The sequence below is a fragment of the Falco rusticolus genome, chromosome 7, assembly GCF_015220075.1.
Source record: "Falco rusticolus isolate bFalRus1 chromosome 7, bFalRus1.pri, whole genome shotgun sequence".
NCBI classification, from domain to species: Eukaryota; Metazoa; Chordata; class Aves; order Falconiformes; family Falconidae; genus Falco; species Falco rusticolus.
The window spans coordinates 14,652,908-14,671,694 of record NC_051193.1 but is presented as its reverse complement, the minus strand read 5'-3'; the positions used below and the strand labels follow the sequence as shown (position 1 = coordinate 14,671,694).

General features: G+C 42.7%; 2 protein-coding genes across 2 annotated transcripts; both read left to right on the top strand.

The window, feature by feature from the left end:
• The first annotated feature begins 1,408 nt into the window (after positions 1–1,408).
• SPATA5L1 (spermatogenesis associated 5 like 1) lies at positions 1,409–10,061 on the top strand. Its single transcript, XM_037395634.1, has 8 exons — positions 1,409–2,613; positions 3,648–3,833; positions 5,129–5,287; positions 5,820–6,029; positions 6,449–6,676; positions 7,534–7,668; positions 8,339–8,464; positions 9,167–10,061. Exons 1-8 carry the CDS (start codon positions 1,537–1,539, stop codon positions 9,332–9,334), a joined length of 2,289 nt encoding a protein of 762 aa, XP_037251531.1. The 5' UTR covers positions 1,409–1,536; the 3' UTR covers positions 9,335–10,061.
• A 1,305-nt stretch (positions 10,062–11,366) lies between these two features.
• C7H15orf48 (chromosome 7 C15orf48 homolog) lies at positions 11,367–16,216 on the top strand. Its single transcript, XM_037395640.1, has 4 exons — positions 11,367–11,583; positions 11,835–11,923; positions 12,718–12,778; positions 13,413–16,216. Exons 1-4 carry the CDS (start codon positions 11,542–11,544, stop codon positions 13,479–13,481), a joined length of 261 nt encoding a protein of 86 aa, XP_037251537.1. The 5' UTR covers positions 11,367–11,541; the 3' UTR covers positions 13,482–16,216.
• The last annotated feature ends 2,571 nt before the right edge of the window (positions 16,217–18,787 follow it).

Genomic DNA, 18,787 nt, shown 5'->3' with positions numbered 1-18,787 from the left:
ATATTCTCTAGACAGGCATTAGTCTGTTGCACACTAAATACCTAAACAAGTCTGCATATTCCATATAAGCATTTGCATACATGTGCAGTACAAAAAAGTGCTATGAAAAGAAACATTAAGTAGATATCCAGGAGAAAAGGAACAGAAAATAAACACTGAAAGGAGAAAATTTGGTCATTAATTGAAAGGAAATAGAACATAGGCCCTCTCGCACAAGAAAAGGCATGGTGGTTTGCATACTCCTCAGCCCTATGCCTTTCTTCTGAATTCCTACTCAGCATTTAAAATCAGCTAAACCGGCTCTGCTAACACTGCCTGCTGTTGTTCACATACATTACTAAAATATTTTGCTTACAGCCCTTCATTCAATAAGGAATATGATTAAGCAGGACACTCAAATCAATAAGATTTCCTTATGCTTCCCCTCCAGAGGCCTTCAAAATACCTGCTGGACACTTCATATTCATGGTGTAAATCACCTTTCTGGGTTTTCTGTGGCCATAACTACACCTGACTGGTAACGTATATCTGAGATCCCAATTCTACATACTTAGTCTCAAATGAAGTCTGTATGTATTCAGGACATGCACAACTTTAGTTACAATGAAGCTACTTACAAAAATAAAATTATGCACATACTAAATTTTACAGCTCACCATTTATCTTGTATCCCACAATGCTTCTTCTGACAGGTTTTTATAAAAGTACTGCACAATTTAAGAAGGCAGCAGACCAAAATTGTTATACAATTGATATTTCTTAAATGCTGATGGAGCATTTGTCAGAGCAACATCCTACTACAGTTTTAACAATTGTTGAATAGCTATCTGTGTCCTAATGACTTTTAACAGCTGCTCCTCATGTCAGTTGGGTGGCTCCCTACTCGTTTTTCTTAACTGGCACCTACAGTTGACTCAATCCCAACTGCCAGTGAAAAAGGTGCTGAGTCCAGGGAAGCACTGACAGGAGACACGAGAAAGGGGAAGCCCAACTTTTGGGAACATGTTTAAGAAGCGCAAACCCGATAAGCGGGAGGCGCTGAGAGAAGAGGCGAAGTGAGGGAGGCAGCGAGCTCCGCCAAGCCCAGCTCTATGGAGAACAGCCCGAGTGGTAACGAAGAAAGGGGTGAATCCATTCCGTCTGTTGAAGAGGGCAGAAGAAGTCGAGAGAGCGAGCTTACAGCTGGGTAGCGGCGAGCTCGCCGCACGGACCGCCGCCTGACAGCCGCTCGGACAGGGACGCCCTCACCGGCGCTGAGGCGGGAGCGTGAGGGAAGGGAAGGCCCCGCCCCGCCCCGTCCCGCCCCGCCGAGCGCGCGTGCTCCACTGTGGCGCACGCGCGGGGGGCGCCAGGGCCGCCTGTCAGCGCGGCGCAGCGCGGGAGCGGCCCGGCCCGACCCGGCCCGGCGAGGGGGCCGGGGCTGGCGGAGCGCGGGGGGCGCGGCGCGGTGAGTAAGGGGCTGCCCGGGGCCGCGCACAGCGGAGCGGGGTGGAGCCGCCGCACTCTCCGGCGGAGGGAGCGCCGCGCAGGTCCGCGATGGAGGCGGCAGTCTTAAAGCTGCTGCCGCTGGACCCGGGCGATGAAGGCACCCAGAGGTGCAGGATGGGCCCTGCCGCCCTCTCCTCCCTGGGTGCCGGGCTGGGCGCCCCGCTGCGGGTGGCGCTGCCCACCGGCTGCTGCCTGTGCACGGCCTGGCCCAGGCACGATTTGGCGGACGGGTACCTGCAGGTGGACCTGGCCTGCAGCACGGCGGGGGTGGCCGCCGGGGACCTCAGGGGCCTGAGTCTGAGCCTGGGCCAGCTGAGGCCGCTGGTCTGTCGCCGGCTGGAAAAGGCGGCTGTGAAAGTGGTCCTCAGGAGCTCCGTGCTGAAGAAGTCGATTCCCAGAGCAGTGTTGCAGGAGACGATCAGAGAACTGCTAAGAAATGTTTATGTTTCACCTCTTTATGTTGTTACTGTTGCCCCAAATCTCGAAAATCCCGTGGTGTATATTGAAATCCTGTCTGCAGAGCCTTTGATGGATGAAGCTGGCCTGGTAACCTCCCAAACAAGCATAAAAATCAAGGAGGTGGTCACTCTTGAGTGGTACAGACATTTATCAGAAGACACTGCTAAAGTTTCCATTGCAGGGCTGGATGACGTGGGGAAGTCTTTGAAAGAAATGATAGAGCTGCCTTTCCGCTTTCCAAAGACTTTTAAGAAGCTAGGGCTTTCTGTCCCCAACGGAGTGCTGCTAATAGGGCCCCCAGGCGTAGGGAAAACCCTCATGGTAAAGGCAGTGGCAAAAGAACTGGGAGTGTATCTGGTTTGCATCAATGGCCCGGCCCTCTACGGCTCCAGGCCAGGAGAAGGTGAAGAGAATTTGCGAAGAGTCTTTGAAAAGGGCAGAGAGATGTCACACGAAGGCCCAACTGTTCTCTTCATCGACGAAGTTGACTCCATCTGCCCGAGGCGAGGAAGCTCGAGCAATGCTCCCGAGGATCGCGTGGTCGCTCAGTTGCTGACGCTGCTGGATGGTGTAGGCAGTGAAGGTAAGATGGTCGTCATCGCAGCAACAAACAGGCCTGATGCCTTAGACCCGGCGCTGAGAAGACCTGGCAGATTTGACAGAGAGGTGAGAAACCTTGTTGCTGATATGCTCTCTTTTTTTCTTTCGTTGTTGAGGTGGAGCAGGGGGCAGTTAATAAAGTAATTCTTTTTTTTTTATGTCTACTACTCATGTTTCATAGTGGGGCTCTACAGGCTTGACACATGTCTTGTTTCTTTAGTTTGCTGCAGCTTGGGTAAGGTAGGGAACACGTTTTCCTGTGGAAAACAAGAGCTTCAAATACTTGAAAATGGATAAGAGTCTTTGTGCTTCTTTATCATAAAGATATGGACCTGTTCTTGAGGGGGTTTTTTTGCTTACAGATATTTAGTATTACAGACTTACAATAATTTCATATAACTTATTGATAATCTTTCTGTAAAAGTTTATTGTGACAGAGAAAATAGTAACCTGTTGTCTCAAAACTTCAGATTTCAGTAACAGAGGCTAGGTCTATTCTGGAAAACTTCTGTTAGCCAAATGGTCAGAAGGAGGAACACATCTAGTTATGCAATGCAAAAATGCTTTTTACTTGTATTGTTTATTTTCCTGGCTAAATGCACTCCAGAGTCATCCATTTTAGTCTTTAATTCCTTTAATGCTTTCACAATTACAATTTGCTTTATTTTCTACGATTTATAGATTGTTGAGATACATTTTCTGGCAGTATTTTACCAGGTTTTTAATAATGTATGAATGTTTATCTGATTAATTTTTTCTGTTGGATGAATCTAATTCAGTCCTTGAGATGCAAGTGTTATGTTAAGTTTGCCTTAAAACAGGACTTGCTGGACACTAGCCGACAGTGTGTTATGAACAACTGTTTATACAAACACTGCTCACTTGGACAGTTGAGTGTAAATGAAGGGTATTTAAAATATTTGTCATTTGTGTATTGCTGGTAATACTTTCTTGTAAAAGTCGTTAGGTGCAGTGTAAGTATGTATGAATCTTCAGTAAGCAGTATAAAGCAGAGACAAAGTTGCTTGCATAGGCTTATAAAATAAGAGGAATATAGCAAAATATCCGCTTTAAATTTTTGTTTATTATATTTGGTGTAGGTTGTTATTGGGACCCCAACACTTACGCAAAGAAGATCCATCCTGCAGTTGCTTACATCTAGTATGCCGGTGTCTACAGACGTTGATTTGGTTAAACTGGCAGAAATGACAACTGGGTATGTTGGAGCTGACCTGACAGCACTCTGCAGAGAAGCTGCTATGCAGGCTGTGTTCCACAGCTCTTCGGTATGGCTGCAAATTAGTCAAGATAAATGTCATTAATATATGTACTACCCTTTCTTCATTAATACATGGCTTTACTTGAAGAGCTCAACATACTGAAGAAGTCACAATAAAATACTGAAAAACACCAGGTGTGTTACAATTGTAAATATGCCATTTTGTTAGGCCTTTCAGTTCTCCACCTGCAAAGACTGTTTTCTCCTTTCTGGGTGAAAAACTTTGCTGCGAGTTTTTATCCTTGTCCTTATCTTTTTAGGATTGTGCAAAACGGAGATTCTCATCTTTTTTGGCAAACTAAACTCTAGTGTCCACAAAAGCTTTCGTCTGAAGCTATCAACAATTTAAAATTTTACTTTTTTAATAATAACTTCAAATTAAAGTTTAGGTTGACAGGTAAATAGATAACTGCTAGTGATAATAACTATTATCATTTGGGTTGTATGGCTGGATATAACCTTGTTTTAGACACAAGGTATACAACTGCCCAGTGTGCAGAAGTTAAACTTCTTGGCAATTCTCTAATTCCATGGCTAGAATAGCTATTTCTTAATATTCTGACTTAATATTCTGACTTTTACAAGAATTGTGAGATATGTTTGCTGTGGTTTTTCATCTGGAACGGCCGAGCAGAAATTTGAAGCCGTATTTGCAAAATTTCCAGAGTCAGAGCATCTCCAAGAATAATAGAACCCTCTGTATTCACTCAGGGATAGAAAAAGAGAGCGTGATGTTTCTAGAACTTCCATCTCCTCCAGATACCTTACAAATATTGAATATGATAAACAAAATAATTTAAGCCTGGTATCCCAGAAAGAAATAGATGGACAAATGAAAATAATAAGTAGGCAGCCTATTTCCCTTGAGAACGGGAAGTGCCTTTGTAAAATACACCTTAGTTCTGTTACTGCATCTGTAGTTTAATTGTATTTTATAGCCTATTTGAGAAAGCCTTACTTTCTCCAGTATGTAGTGAAAATGGATGTTAGAATATTTTTATTTGTATTCAAGAGATTTTAGGATTCGGTGTGTGTGGTAACCCTGAAACTAGCAACCATTTCATTTAGCAGATCACTGTCTAATGGAACCATAATTTAGGGGGAAAAACAGCAGTTTTCTCTAAAATATTAATCTCTGTTTGTGTTACATCTTTGCATTGACAGTGTTTAAGCTTGTTAGGGCAGGAATTTGCTTCTTTATTAGTTGCATTTCGCCTTTTGTGAAGTATTTTGCACACTAATGCAGCGTTCTAAGTTAGTACATAAAAATATTGTTAATAAGCTTTATCTGGGTTTCTTCAGGATTTGACTGAAACTGTGGTTAATATGGCAAATTTCCAAGAAGCTTTTAAAAAAATTCAACCGTCCTCTTTTCGAAGTGCAGTTGGACTAACAGAGTGTAAACCTGTCACGTGGGAGCAGATTGGCGGTCTCGAAGATGTGAAATTAAAGTTAAAACAGGTAACATATAAAACAAATTTAGATAAACAGCTGGTTTCAAATAACCATGTCCTCAGAGGTATTCTGTATGTTACAATATGGAAATGAATTTTCTTGCAAATTACCTGATTATAAATTGCATCTTAAACATCTTTCCTTATAGTGTAATAACTTATTACAATGTGTATGAGTGAGAATTCTTCCAGTCACAAGGTATCACCACCAAGTGTAATATCATGGGAAATAAGCATGCTTTTTAGTAGTTGAAAAACACTTAACTTGCAGCCAGATAATTTGTCCATTCCTGAATTTGCAGCCGGAGGTGGCTCATGCGTGTCATCTTTCAAGTACTGCCTTTTTTTCCATTTGAGATGGAAAGGAAACTTTAGGAAGCGGGGAGCATTATATGAAGAACCAAATTAGGATTCTCTGATTTGAAATGAGTGTTTATACCAAGGAGAGGAAATTATGTGCTCAGCAATTTTATTGACTGCCTATGAACTCTAGTTTTATTACTAACGAAGAGTTTCATCCCTTTTTTATGTATTGACAGAGTATTGAGTGGCCTATGAAATTTCCTCAGGCGTTTGCTAGGATGGGCCTGTCTCATCCAAAGGGTATTCTTCTCTATGGGCCATCAGGGTGTGCCAAAACCACGCTGGTGAAGGCTGTGGCCACAAGCTGTCACTGTTCCTTTCTCTCTGTAAGTGGTGCTGACCTTTTCTCACCTTATGTTGGAGATTCAGAGAAGATACTGGCTCAGGTACAGTTCTTAATTTGTGTAAGGTCTATAGTGTATTTTTGCTTGATATTTGTAAAATGTTAGCTAGGCCTACATTTTCTTTTTGAAAAAATGATAGTTAAAGCTGTCATCTGATTATTAAATAGAAATGGTTTACAGGTTTGCATTTATATAAACTGAGAATCTAGCCCTAAAATTATTCCAATTTTAAACTTTGAAAGTAGTTCTACCCTTTTGTTTTCAGTTAAGAATTTAAATAAGAAGTAGAATTAGCCTATAGTAAACATAAGCCAGAACAGGTCTTTTGAATCTGTATTAATGTATCTTTAAAGTTAAGTGAGTAAAATACAGAGCATATGTAGATAGGTATCTTCACCTTACTTGATAGAATATATGCATTAACATTTTTACATTATTAATATTTTTTTTTTATAAAAAAGGTTTTTCGCCAAGCAAGAGCAAATACTCCAGCAATAGTATTCCTAGATGAGATTGATTCTATCGTGGGATCTCGGTCACACTGCAGAACTGGCCATGGTGTCTCAGAGCGGGTTCTTTCTGTTCTTCTCAATGAGTTGGATGGTATTGGACTGAAAGTCACAGAAAGAAGAGGAAGCAAACTACAGCTTGAGGGTCAATGTCAAGAACAAAGCGATGAGGAAAGAAAGGTATTTATGTCCCCTCTTCCATATAGGAAGAACGATAAATTCTATCCAATTGTTCCAGAAATTTTAGTTGTTGCATTCACACTTTTTATTCTTATCTCAAGCTTAAAAATATGCAAGATCTTCTACTCTGTCATGATTTCTGTTTTCTAGAAAATACTGTATATAGGCTGCTAATGTTCTTATATACACTGTTCCTCAATGAGACTTTTTTGAATGCAATACCCACGCAGGCTAATGAGCATTACTAGCTGGTGTTCATCTTCTGTCACAAGAATCCTCTTGCTTGACACAAAGGTAATTTTTTAGATGAATTGTGCTAATTTTTACTATTATACAGGTTCCTTCCTGAACTTACTTTTTAAAGTGCTTTATTTGCAGTGTTTTCTCGTACGTACTTTATACAAAAACAGTACAGTTATGATCAGTTACTTTTTTTAAACAAAAAAGTTGCAGCTGGGCTTTTCAGTGTTCATGACATTTAATATCTAGCTTTTCTATATTTAAATTTCTGTCTTTGTAACATGATAATCTTTGGGGGAAAATAGAAAGGAAATGGTTTCAGAATTGTAGGATACTGAATTTTTGCATATAAAAGGTCTTACAGTCTGGCCAAAGAGAAGTCTGTGTTTATCATCAAGGCAGATACTAACTCTACTTCTTCCTTGTCCTCTAATCTGGCCTGCACCAGATTTTTTTACCTCAATAAAAAATATTAATATTGAAAGGAAAATAACGGCATGAAAAGATACATCACCTTTTTGCTCTTCCCCTTTTCTCATGGGTAGTTAGATGTTATCTAAAGATGATTAATATCTTAACCATGTTGCACTAATTTGTTTATATCATCTCTTACTCAGCTAGAGTTTCAGGAAACTTTGAACAAAGATTTCATGGTAGTTGCTGCAACAAATAGACCAGATATGTTGGATGATGCCTTACTGCGTCCTGGAAGGCTAGACAAAGTGATCTATATTCCACCTCCAGATCTGAAGGTGATGTATTACAAAATCATATGTGACTTTAAATGGAGAGATATTAATTGCCAGCATACTTTAAGAGCAAAGGTGGCATATTCCTAATAATGTATTTAACAGTTGATGGATGATTCACTGAAGATCAGTCACTAAACTCAAGGTATAAAGGAGAAGTTTAAAAGGGAATAATTACATCTGTAATTTAAACACCAGTAACATTTTAACTGGTGTGTGTAGTTACACTGTTGCAAATAGAAAACAGCCAAAATCTGGAATAATTCTGTACAACATCAAGCTGCAGTTTAGGAAGTATTGTAACAAGGTGTCTATTCTTGCTTCAAATCATTCTTGTGCCCTGTTCCCAAGAGTAGCGTAGCCACTTGCTCTGAGCTTCCTAAAAAAAAAGGAGTTGACCCAAAGCAGGCCAAATATGAACTCTTCAGTCTAAAATATTATGTTTTCATGAAGTAATGAGTAACTGCAAATAACAGACTTGAATAGAACCATATAAGTATCATGTCCATTAATAGCATTGTATTCACTCTTTCACCAAAAACATGTCAGTTTGGTTTTGGTACTTTTGGGGATTTTCCTTAGTTCTAATTTAAAATGTGGTACTGCTTTGGAGAGGAATTAATTATTGGTTTGTTTGGCTTCTTTTTCTTGTATAATATGCACCAACTCACAGGGAAGGCTTTCCATTTTGAAAATCTGCACAGAAAAAATGCCATTAGATAATGATGTGTCATTACAAGATGTGGCAGCCATGACAGACCTGTTCTCTGGAGCAGATATTGAAAATTTGTGCAAGGAGGTAAGAAATATTCACAGTTAATCTGTGAAATAAACTGTAAATGAAACCCTTCAATGAAAAAAAGAGAGCTAACTCATAGATGTTACCAAGCCATCTGTAATATGGTTTCTTTCACAGTTTCTAATGAAAAATAAAGATAATTGAGTAAAACAGAAGAACTGAACAAGGGTTAACTCTTTAAATAAAGAGGCCAGATAAGAATAAATACTTTCTGTGATCATTGACTTGAACTTAAGGAACTGTACTACCCTTTGTTTCATGTGGCCCTTTCTAACTCAGGCTCACATCCAGATAAATGGTATTCTGTGCTTTGCAAGCAACTGCAGCATCTTTAGCTGAAATTGGCATGTGCTCTCAAGCCTAGAGAGAAAAAAACTGAGAGGAGAAATCTTAAGTATTTGAGATAAATTATGTAAAAGAGAGAAGACTAAGAGAGAAGAAAATCCAAATATATGTGATCAAGGATATATTGTTTAACCCATACAAAAAAGCAAATGAAAAAGTTACACTCATCTTACTCAATTATCTATTGTTAAATAACTGTAAATTATACAATGCTGTATTCATGTGCTTTACCTAAAATTTTGTTTCATGTAAAGTACTTTAGAATACTTATAATAACTTCTTTGCAGCTTAAAACATGATAAGCACTTCAAGTTGTTTTTGTTCTGGTTTTGGTGTGTTGTTTTTTTTCTTTTAAAGGCTGCTTTATTGGCATTGCAAGAGAATGGACTTGAAGCAACTGCTGTAAAACATGAGCATTTCGTAAAATCACGGAAGACTGTAAAACCATCCTTAAACATAAAAGACTTGGAATTTTATGAAAAATTTTATAATCAAGAATTAGCCTCTGGAATCAAAAAGGAGTGATGTAGCATAGGTATTTTTAAATACATTACAAAGATTTTGCAACAGTTTACATGTTTCCTGCTTTTTAATACTGTACTTACTATAGTTTGCAGTGTATATGAAATACAGTAAAACTTCACTTGTGAAAAATCTGTGATTTCAATAATGGAGAATAAATTCAAATCTTGTTTGTTTTGGCTAGGTTTGCATCTGATGAAACAAGTAACTGAGATACTTGGATAAAGCACTGTGGAACAGCTTAGCTTTACTGTAGATTCCCTACTTTTCGGTACAAACACTGGCATGATAAGAATATTTAATTTAAAATGTATTGTGAAATCTCCAAAAGACAGTGAATATTTTAAAAAAAGAGAAGCTTTTAGAATGTTAAATAGAAGGAAGTAAGTCTCATAGTATATAAAACGTAAGGTTTTACATGTATGTCTACAGGCTTTCTTAGAAGCAGCTTCTAAAATACAGAGGCAGTGAAAAGGTGGTCAGTGCTTAATACCTTGTAAGTTTGGGAGTCTGATTTTTTTTGGAGTAATTTTAGATGTTAATGCTTACTGTACAAGCATTTGGACTAAATAAGAAAATACTAAGGAAGTCTAATTTCTTCTTTAGAGAAGGGAGTTTGCTTTATAACAGTTTCTGCAGAATTCTTTTCCCCACCCCACAGTTCTTTGTCAATATATTTCTGAAGGTCATCTTCTAAAATACACAGATACGTCAAAGGAAATTGTTACTACATGTAAGTGTGCATTTTAACTTACCAAGGTAGGAAGTTTTTAGTTATTCTTTTTCCCCATGAAGATGCTTGTGAACTGAGTAACTCTACTGTCAAAGATAGTTTCTAATTTCAGCTGAGGTTCTTCAGTTATAAACCCATTAATGACTATTTCTTTCTCATAACAGGGGTGCTAAGGCCTGTGCTGCAGTGTGGTTTACAGGGAGGTGGATCACAAAAGGAAGTTACAAGGCAGTTAGCAACTGCGCAGGGTAAAGGGGAGTAGTAGAAGCCGTTGTAACTTAGGACACACATAAATGACTGTCCTACAGCTTGGTGGCTTTGATCACCATTTCCTAAGGAAGGACTGTCCTGCTGCTTTATTGCTGGCAACGGGTAGGCCAGTGCCAGTGAACTTGCCCAAAGGTTTCTCAGCAGAGAAAAGCTGGAGATAAACTACGAAAAACCTCACGGTAACTCCCTGTTTTGCTTTCCAGTGTTTGAGAGTGTTGCTTGAAAATTACCAGACCTGAAAGGTGTTGGGACAGCAAAATACTGTCAGTTCGTTGTTTCAGAGATAATGCTGCTCCCCTTCTGTACTCACCCCCTAGGACCACCCGAGCTAACGGTGCCCTGGTGTGTGTGTCTGTCCCTTGCTACAGGGAGGCAACCGAGTCAGGGGAACCTTCTCCTTCCTCTCCCTGCTGCCGTGGGGGGCGAGAGGGAAAGGGAGAAACAGACAGGCAGGGATTGCAAAGGCAGAGGTAACTGTTAGAGGAACGGCAAAGAGGAGAACGGGGCAGAACCCAGCTGTGATGCTCCAGGGTCCCCCATTGCGTAGTTGGGCATCGTTGTTGATGGCCAACATGCAGCCTGCTGGCACCACGTACCTCCAGCCTGCCCCAGGTAGGAGTTTTTCTGACGGGGCTATCGGGAAGCGATAGGAGCTGTGTAACACCGTAGGGCGGAGGGAACCCGAGTGCCATCGGGCGACCTGTTTGGGCCACTAGACGCCCCTTGCTGAGCTCTGAAAGAGGTGGGCCAGGGCTCGCCTGTGCCGCGGTATACCTGGAGAAGGGGACAAGCAAGGGGACGAAGGAGGAGCTGAGGAGCGAGGTCCGCGTCCCGCAGTAACGGAGAGCGGAGGAGCTGCGGGCAGCGCGCACCAGCCGCCGAGCCCGGCCGCTCGCCGGGCACTCCCCGGCGCTTGCCCGGCGCTGGCCGCAAGGGGGCGCTGCTGGCCCGCGGGCGGCTCCCCGAGGCGGCCGCTGGGGGGCGCCCTGCCGGGCGGGCGCGGGCCGGGGGCAGGGGCGGGCGCGCCGCCTACGCCAGCAGGGGAGCAGGCAGCGCCTACGGCCGCCGCGGGGCGCATATAAGGTGGGGAGGGCAGTGGCCGGTGGCCGTCCGCAGCGCTGCCCGTCCTGCCCCGCCAGGGAACGCCGCCCGCCCGGTCCCGGTCCTGGGCTAGAACCGTTTGTTCCAGGTCCGCAGCCTCCGCAGGATGCACGCGAGCTTCTTCCAGATCCTGAAAGCCAAGAAAGAAGTGAGTTGGCCAGAGGCGCTGGTGTTGGGGTCGCCCCCTTGGGCGAGGGGGTCGCCACTTCCTAGCGGGCTCGTTGGGGAGGGAGTGGTGGCAGTGGGAAGGGGACATCCGCGCAGGGACCCGCGGTGGCGTGAGCCGCGGCAGAGGTGATGCCGCCGCAGGTGCCCGCGCCTCGGTGCCCTGTCACCCCCGCGGCCCCGGGGGGGCTCTGCAGCCGGGTACCAGCTCAGCTCCTGTTCTGTGTCTTTCAGCTCATCCCCCTGGTTGGAGTGGTGTCCTTCGCGGCAGTCGGGGCGCTCTCTTTCTCTGTCTACTCGCTATTCAGCAAATCCGATGTGATGTAAGCAAAAGACACGCTGCTCGGCGTTTACCCAAAGCTTTTTTTGCTCATGGAGGTATTTGACCATTGTGTTTGCACCCCAGAAAAAAACAACCACCTCCATGTGGATGTTCCAGAGTACTACTAATGCCTAAGATACCTGCAGTTTGTAAATACTGGAGAAATTAATTGGTTTGGAGCATAGTCCAAATTATTTCCAAACTTTTGACTTGCTAACTGTATTTTTTCTTTGCTTTAGATATAATAGATTTTTACATGTTCTTAGGAAGAATTTCGAATATTCAGATAGGTAAATGACATGCAGATGTGTTGCAGACAGGCTGTTGCCTTGTATATAAAGAACAGCATTTGAAAATATGAACTTAGAATAGCTTAGTATTTTAATGGCTTGGCTAATAATTGGAGCTAAGTCCTACGCTGTTTAAGCTTTGGGGATTATTTTTTTTTATTTAAAGTTATTGGAATGGGTATTTTAGCTGTCAGGGTAAGAATCCCCTTACTTTTTCTGTGGCTTTATTCAGTTCTGATGTTACAGCTTACTTCCCGTACGGTAACACGTTATGTATACTTGAACAATGCTGGCTTGTTTGGTGCTTTGGAAGCCTCAAATAAAGCAAGGCATCATTGATTCCTACGCAGAATTTTAAAAGGAAATGCCCAAATCTGTCAACCTGTATTTGAGGGAACTGCTTACATGAATAGTTTTACCAACAATAGACTGCTCATATAAGAAAAACATGTGCAAGGTCGCACCCCAAAACACAATGCCTGCTTTGCTTTGTCTTCTCTTAAAGCATTAACAAGAGTGGCAATCCAGAACCATGGGAAACGGTCAATCCTACCAAGCCTCAGAAGGTAATTTGTACAAATAATATAGTCGGTATAAATAGCATATATCTCCAACACAATTAATAACTTTATTTAAAGGCGTAACAGCTACCAAAATATTAATGAGGAAAGAAATGTAAAGCTGACGTATTTAAAAGTGGAACTAACCGCTTAATTTGTGACATATGTATCTTCCCTGTGTTACGTAATGATGGGGATTCAGCTGTTACATTCTAGGTCTGAACCTGAATTTATGGTGTATTTCTGGTTGATATGCTGCCCCCAACATCCATTTACTCAATTCCATTGGTAACAGTGGAAATGCTGTTTACCCTTGCCTTGTTCCTGAATGATAAAATGGACTAAGAATGGTTTTGAGTACTGCAGCCTGAAAAAAAATAATCCTAGTTTACTAAAGCATCTAGGATAAGGAAAAATAAAATTATTTGGCATTATTATTTATTTAATATCTAAGTGATTTTGTTCAACAAATGATTAACTATGTTATCAGTTGTTATTTTTGCTTACTTCTGAAATGAAAATTTAAAGCTACTAGAAATCCTTCTTCAACCATAAGTTGATACGGGATGGGATGGGGAGAGTGGATCAAATGCTCAGTTTTTGCTAATTTCTTTTGTATTTTCTGTTTAATTTCTTCCAGCTATTAACAATCCATCAGAAATGGGAACCGATAGAAGAGCTGGAACATGTCAGAAAGCTTATGAAGTGACAAGTTTCTGTTGCCTCAAAAAGGTACCCTACGAATCTAGTGGAATCACTTCTGCACAAACTTGACTACTGAAATCAGTGTGCGGAAATGCTTCTGCTACATTTTTAGGGTCTCCCTACATTTTTTGGACTCTGGATGAGGAGTTTCATGTTGCTCTAGAAGTTGGCATACAACATCCACATAGTCCAAAAATTTGTCTCAAATAATCAGTTTTCAGTAGGCATTTGATGTCAAATGTTGAATATTCAGATGGTAATTATAGATGGAAAAAGCCCTCACATTTTCACACTTTTTGTCGCGTTTTGTTTTCTCAAAAAACATTAATTTTGTAACTTTATATATTTTTAATAAAATATATTTAAAATTTTCACAACACTCCATGTAAATTCCATAAATGGAGATTACCTAAATGCCCTTCTAAATTGGGATTGCTGGTCTGCTTCTGCTCTGTATTGTATTTCAATGCTGTATGCAGACCAAAAAGTCATCATAGTCAGAGGATGTCTGTATGACAACATAAGTGAGCATAAAAGTATACTTCCATTAGTTTTCTATGTTGGATATGATGACAGTTTAAGTAAAAATTAATTTTCTACTGCTAAAACTAAAGTTTACACATGCACTTGCCTGAACGCACTGAGGAGTCCAGTGGGTTACTTAAGGGTGTATTTGAGACTGCAGGATTAGAACACAAGAATGAAGCATGGCTAAAAGGGAATTGGAAATGAGATAATTTCTGTTGTATTTAAATATTGTTCGTGTTTTAAACTTAGAATGTCATAGGAAACTTGCATTATCCAAAACTAATTACATAATGTTAATTTCTTCTTTTCATGCAAGGTAGCCCATGTGCAAGCTCAAATGTATGGCACAATTAATATTTTTAAACATTTCTAGATACGTGCTATTAAGGACATCTGCCTTAACAAAGAGAAAGTAACGTTAAAATTAGGAAAGATTCTATGAAGAGACAGTTCCTCTTTAAGCATCTGTCTGTTATGGGTTGGCCGGGGAAGGAGTGTGATGGGCAGACCCCCAGTAAATTAATGAGACAATATATGCATCCAGTGGTAGAACAGTTCTTCTGTGGATATTTTCTGTATGTGTTCCCTTCCAAGCAGTTTTGCAGTATGTTACACAGTTTCTTTTACAGGGGATGTTCAGAATATATATATTACTTTCTGTGAGAAAGAAAGCAAAAGCGAAACAACTGCTACTTGGAAAAAAGTCCCCATGAGTGAGTAATAGGGAAGTGCTTTAGGTCACTCTGCTGCAAGAAAGACAAAACTGAAGTTAGTAAAGCTGTCTTCTGAATTTTAAGGTAGTTTGGCTTCATAACTTTAGGTTTTCTTCAGACTTATTTCTGCTGAGAAAAAGTAAAGGCTGAAGTGTTGTCACATACTTGTGTGCAGGTGCAGCATAAATATATGTTTATCAAGTAAGCATGACTCAGCAGCATTTATGTTTTAGATCAAGAGAAACTACAGGGCTTCAGAATATTTTCTTAGCTTTCATTTTAAGGAATGACATTACAAGATGATTGGACAGCATATAACCACAAAAATCTAGTCCTCTGAGGAATACAAGTTTAAAAATCTAGTCCTCTGAGGAATACAAGTTTGAAGTATTTTAATAGAGATTATTTCAAAATATTTTCTGTAATTTCTGTTAAAAAGTATATATTCTGTATGTCTGTATTTTTACGGGACTGTATCAAATAGAACAAAGTGCTGTGCTCTGAGCTGATGCATGAATTAAATGAGTTTGTTCTTCACTAAATCCCTTATATGGTCTGTAAATACTATGACTTAAGTATCTGTCAATGTTGGGGAAATAAGTGTAAGTCATTTTCATGTGGTTTTTGTACTTAACTACTTTTCAGTGGTGTCTTCCAGTAGTGCATTAAGCAGTGTGACTGCCATCAGTCATGGGTTGTTGCTTCTTTCATCTTGTCCTGAAGCATAATAGCAAAGGTAATAGAATGTTTTGCTTTGTTAGCTGCTCTTCCTTCTTTTTTTCTTTTTATTTTTAATAGAGATCTGTGGGGAGAGTTTTCACATAATGTGAGAAATCAAAAATTTTTTCTGCACTTCAGAAAGATGGAGATTATTGTGAAAGTTCTTGGGACAAGTTTGTGTGTTCTCAGGCTGTCCCTAAAAAATATTGTCTCCTGCATAGATAAGGAGTTTTTTTCTTGTAAGTAGAGCACACCAAGAGCGATTACTGTATCTCCCCACCTCCAACTACTTGACATAAATCTATAAAGTAATACACAAATTTAACTCCTTGTACTACAAACATCAGAGTTAAGACATTAAAAATGTAATGGGCTGAATTTTATGAGCTAACTTTTATGAGAACGGTAAGATTTCCATGTCCCGTCTTATGCAAACCTGTGACTTTTTATTCCATGGATCATTTAGCGGCCATTGAAATAATTTAACAACTTTCTTCCTTCTCTCCATTCTGTTGTCTCCATTTTGTCTCCTACTGCATTCTGTTCTTGGGGGTTTTGTTGTTTTGTTGGGGGTTTTTTAAACAATCGCTATCATTGCTCACCCTGTGTAGTACTTTTCCATGGAACTGTATCACTTCCAACAATTTCCTATTAATTACAGGGTTTAATTAAAATGCTTACTGGTTTGTTAGATTTTCAAATACAGATTAGAAACCATTGGAAATGTTTTTTAATGGTTCTAATCACAATTAGAAATAAATCATCATCATGCTTTTCTCACTGCAGGTGGCTGTTAAGTAATTTGTAAATAGCTTTCTGGCAGAACAGTAGAAGATTACTTCTTTAATTACTAATTTTTGTTATTACGATAGTATTTAAAGGCCTGAACTGTAGATGTGGTGTCGTCATGGTTTATCCAAGAGCTCTGCTGATTTTTTCATTTGGTTTTCTTTGCATGATAGCCCTGGTGTCAGCATTTCTCTGTCTGATGTCCCCTACCTCTGCATTTCTCTGCCACAAGATGCTATAGTATAGTTACTAAGTGTTAGTCTAGTTACTTCACCGGCACCTGTGGTTTCTGTAGAAAATAGTAACTTGCAGGGATGCTTGATGCAGTCAGTAAAGGAAATTGTTCATCGTGCAGTTGTCATCTGTCTCGGTGCAGAGGGTTGTTGTCCCTGGGACTAGCTGTGGAAAACAAACACGAGTAATGGGAACGATTCACTGGATCTGGCTGATACTTGGTGCTGGATGCTTCCCAAAAAAGCTTTCGGATTAAACAAACATGACCATGCTGTTCAGCACGGTTCTGATTCACTGGCCAAAGTCTTTGAGGTGCAGCACATCGCAGCCGTACGGGGAGCGCACAAGCTAAGGAGATCACCTAAAGGTGTAACTGAAATGGAAATACAAAAAGTGTTGGCAAGGAAGTAGGTGCAGGGCACTGCAGCTGGGCTGAGTAACTATTGACCTGCAGGCGCTGATGTGAACAGAGAGCGGGCACGTTGTTTGCTGAAAGCTATCTCCCATCATAAAACTTAATTGCAGCCCTCAGAGGAGGTCCAAAGAGTGCACGGCCACCTGGTGCAGAGCCCTTCCCGGGCACCCGCCCTGGGCAAGGATCACTGCCGCCGGGGCACGCTCCAGGGGGCTCTGCCAGCCCTGCTGTGCTGTGTCTTGGCCTGATGGCCAAAGGCTTTTGATTTAATCAGCTTTTAGACAACCTTGTTCATAGAATGGGTTGGGTTGGAAGGGACCTTAAAGACCATCTAGTTCCAACCCCCTTCCACGGGCAGGGACCCCTCCCACCAGCCCAGGGTGCTCCCAGCCCCGTCCACCCTAGCCTTGGGCACGGCCAGGGATGGGGCATCCACAGCTGATCTGGGCAGCCTGGGCCAGCGCCTCATTGCCCCTGCGGTGCGGAATTTCTCCCCCAGATCTGATCGAAACCTGCCCTCCTTCAGCTTCTTACATTCACCCTCGGGGCAGAGCTGCCCGCGGGGCCGCAGTGCCCGCCCGCAGGGGCACACGCTGTGCCCCCAGGGCCCCTCGCACGACCAGACGGCCCGGGGCCTGTCACAGCCAGGCCAGCGAAGGGCTGTGCCGGCCCGGAGACCGCGCCCGCCCAGGGCCGGGGGCTTCCCCGGCGCCTCCATCTTCCCCCGGGGCGCCGCTGCGCGGAGACGGAGGCCTCTCGCCCCGGGAGCCGGGCAGGGCGAGCCCCGCTGGGCACCGCAGGCTTCGTGGGACGGCCCGGTGACCCGGTGGGTGCCGCGGGCGGCGGGGCCGGCTCTGGCCGGGCGCCAGGGACAGGCAGAGCGACCCCCCCGCCCTGCCCCGGTGCCGTGCCCGGGCGCCCGGTGCGTGCTTGGGGGAGCAGAGCCCCGTGAGGCCGCATACTGCCGAGGTGCGAGGCGCCGTGCGAGGCGCAGGGCTTGTCTCTGCCACAAACAACAGAGCTGTAAGAAAACCGTAAGTGGGGCGGCAGGGGGTGGCAGAGCTTTAACTGGCGCGGGGCTGTGTTGGTGACAGTCCTGGGAATCGTTTGTCCCGACTTCAGGATACAGGCCGTGTGCTGGCTGATGCAGCCAGTCTAGAAAAGTAATTAAAAAAAAACAACAACCCAAAACAAAACAAAACGTTAGCAGTGGGAGCGTGCACAAAAAAAGTTCGGCATGGTTTGATGTGGGTTTAGTTTTTCTCTTCATTTAAGCTTTCCAAGGTTCAGCCCAATGCGTGAGGCAGGTGCTGGGGCCGCGGCCCTCCCGCTGCGGTGGTGCTGGGCACCCCCTGCTCAGAGCAGGACCCTGCCCCTCGGCCTGCCTGCGCTCCCTGGGGTGCTGGTGGCATCCCGGCTGGTGTCCCAGCTGCGGCGGGCAGGGTTTGTGGTGCCCGGTGAAGCGGCAGGGCACAGCGGCGGTGACAGCAAGGGCCAGAGTCCGGCCCCTGTGGTGCTGGGCCTCCCGCCACAGTTCAGCCTTGAGGCTGGGCTTGGAGGTGTGCGCCCGTCCTGGGTGACCGTACCGTTGCTGCTGTGCTTGGCCAAGATTTGACCACGTGTAATTTTCCCTAAAAAGTGTTCGGTATAAATAATTCAGGCTTCACGGTGCAACATATTTTAAGAAAAAGCTAATTGTCTTTGTGACCTTGTTTCTATAAGGTTTAAAACATGCTTGCGCTTGTCTGTTAAAATTCAGGTAAATGTGCTTCCGGTTTTACCAGCTGTCAAGCAGTAGAAAAATCAGTCTCTCCAACATGAAACCCTGGATCCGGGTTATGCTAGGCTGGTATTACTCGCTGCCGGCCCTCCACACCCTCCTCCCTATTTTCTACTGCGACTCCTTCTGTC

Bases quoted from the DNA above. Each gene is read 5' to 3' on its own strand.
- C7H15orf48 (XM_037395640.1), top strand. From the start codon at position 11,542: ATGCACGCGAGCTTCTTCCAGATCCTGAAAGCCAAGAAAGAA. The intron at 11,924-12,717 runs GTAAGCAAAAGA...CTTCTCTTAAAG, and splicing joins TTCAGCAAATCCGATGTGAT to CATTAACAAGAGTGGCAATC. The intron at 12,779-13,412 runs GTAATTTGTACA...AATTTCTTCCAG, and splicing joins ATCCTACCAAGCCTCAGAAG to CTATTAACAATCCATCAGAA.
- SPATA5L1 (XM_037395634.1), top strand. From the start codon at position 1,537: ATGGAGGCGGCAGTCTTAAAGCTGCTGCCGCTGGACCCGGGCGATGAA. The intron at 5,288-5,819 runs GTAACATATAAA...ATGTATTGACAG, and splicing joins TGAAATTAAAGTTAAAACAG to AGTATTGAGTGGCCTATGAA. The intron at 7,669-8,338 runs GTGATGTATTAC...ACCAACTCACAG, and splicing joins TTCCACCTCCAGATCTGAAG to GGAAGGCTTTCCATTTTGAA.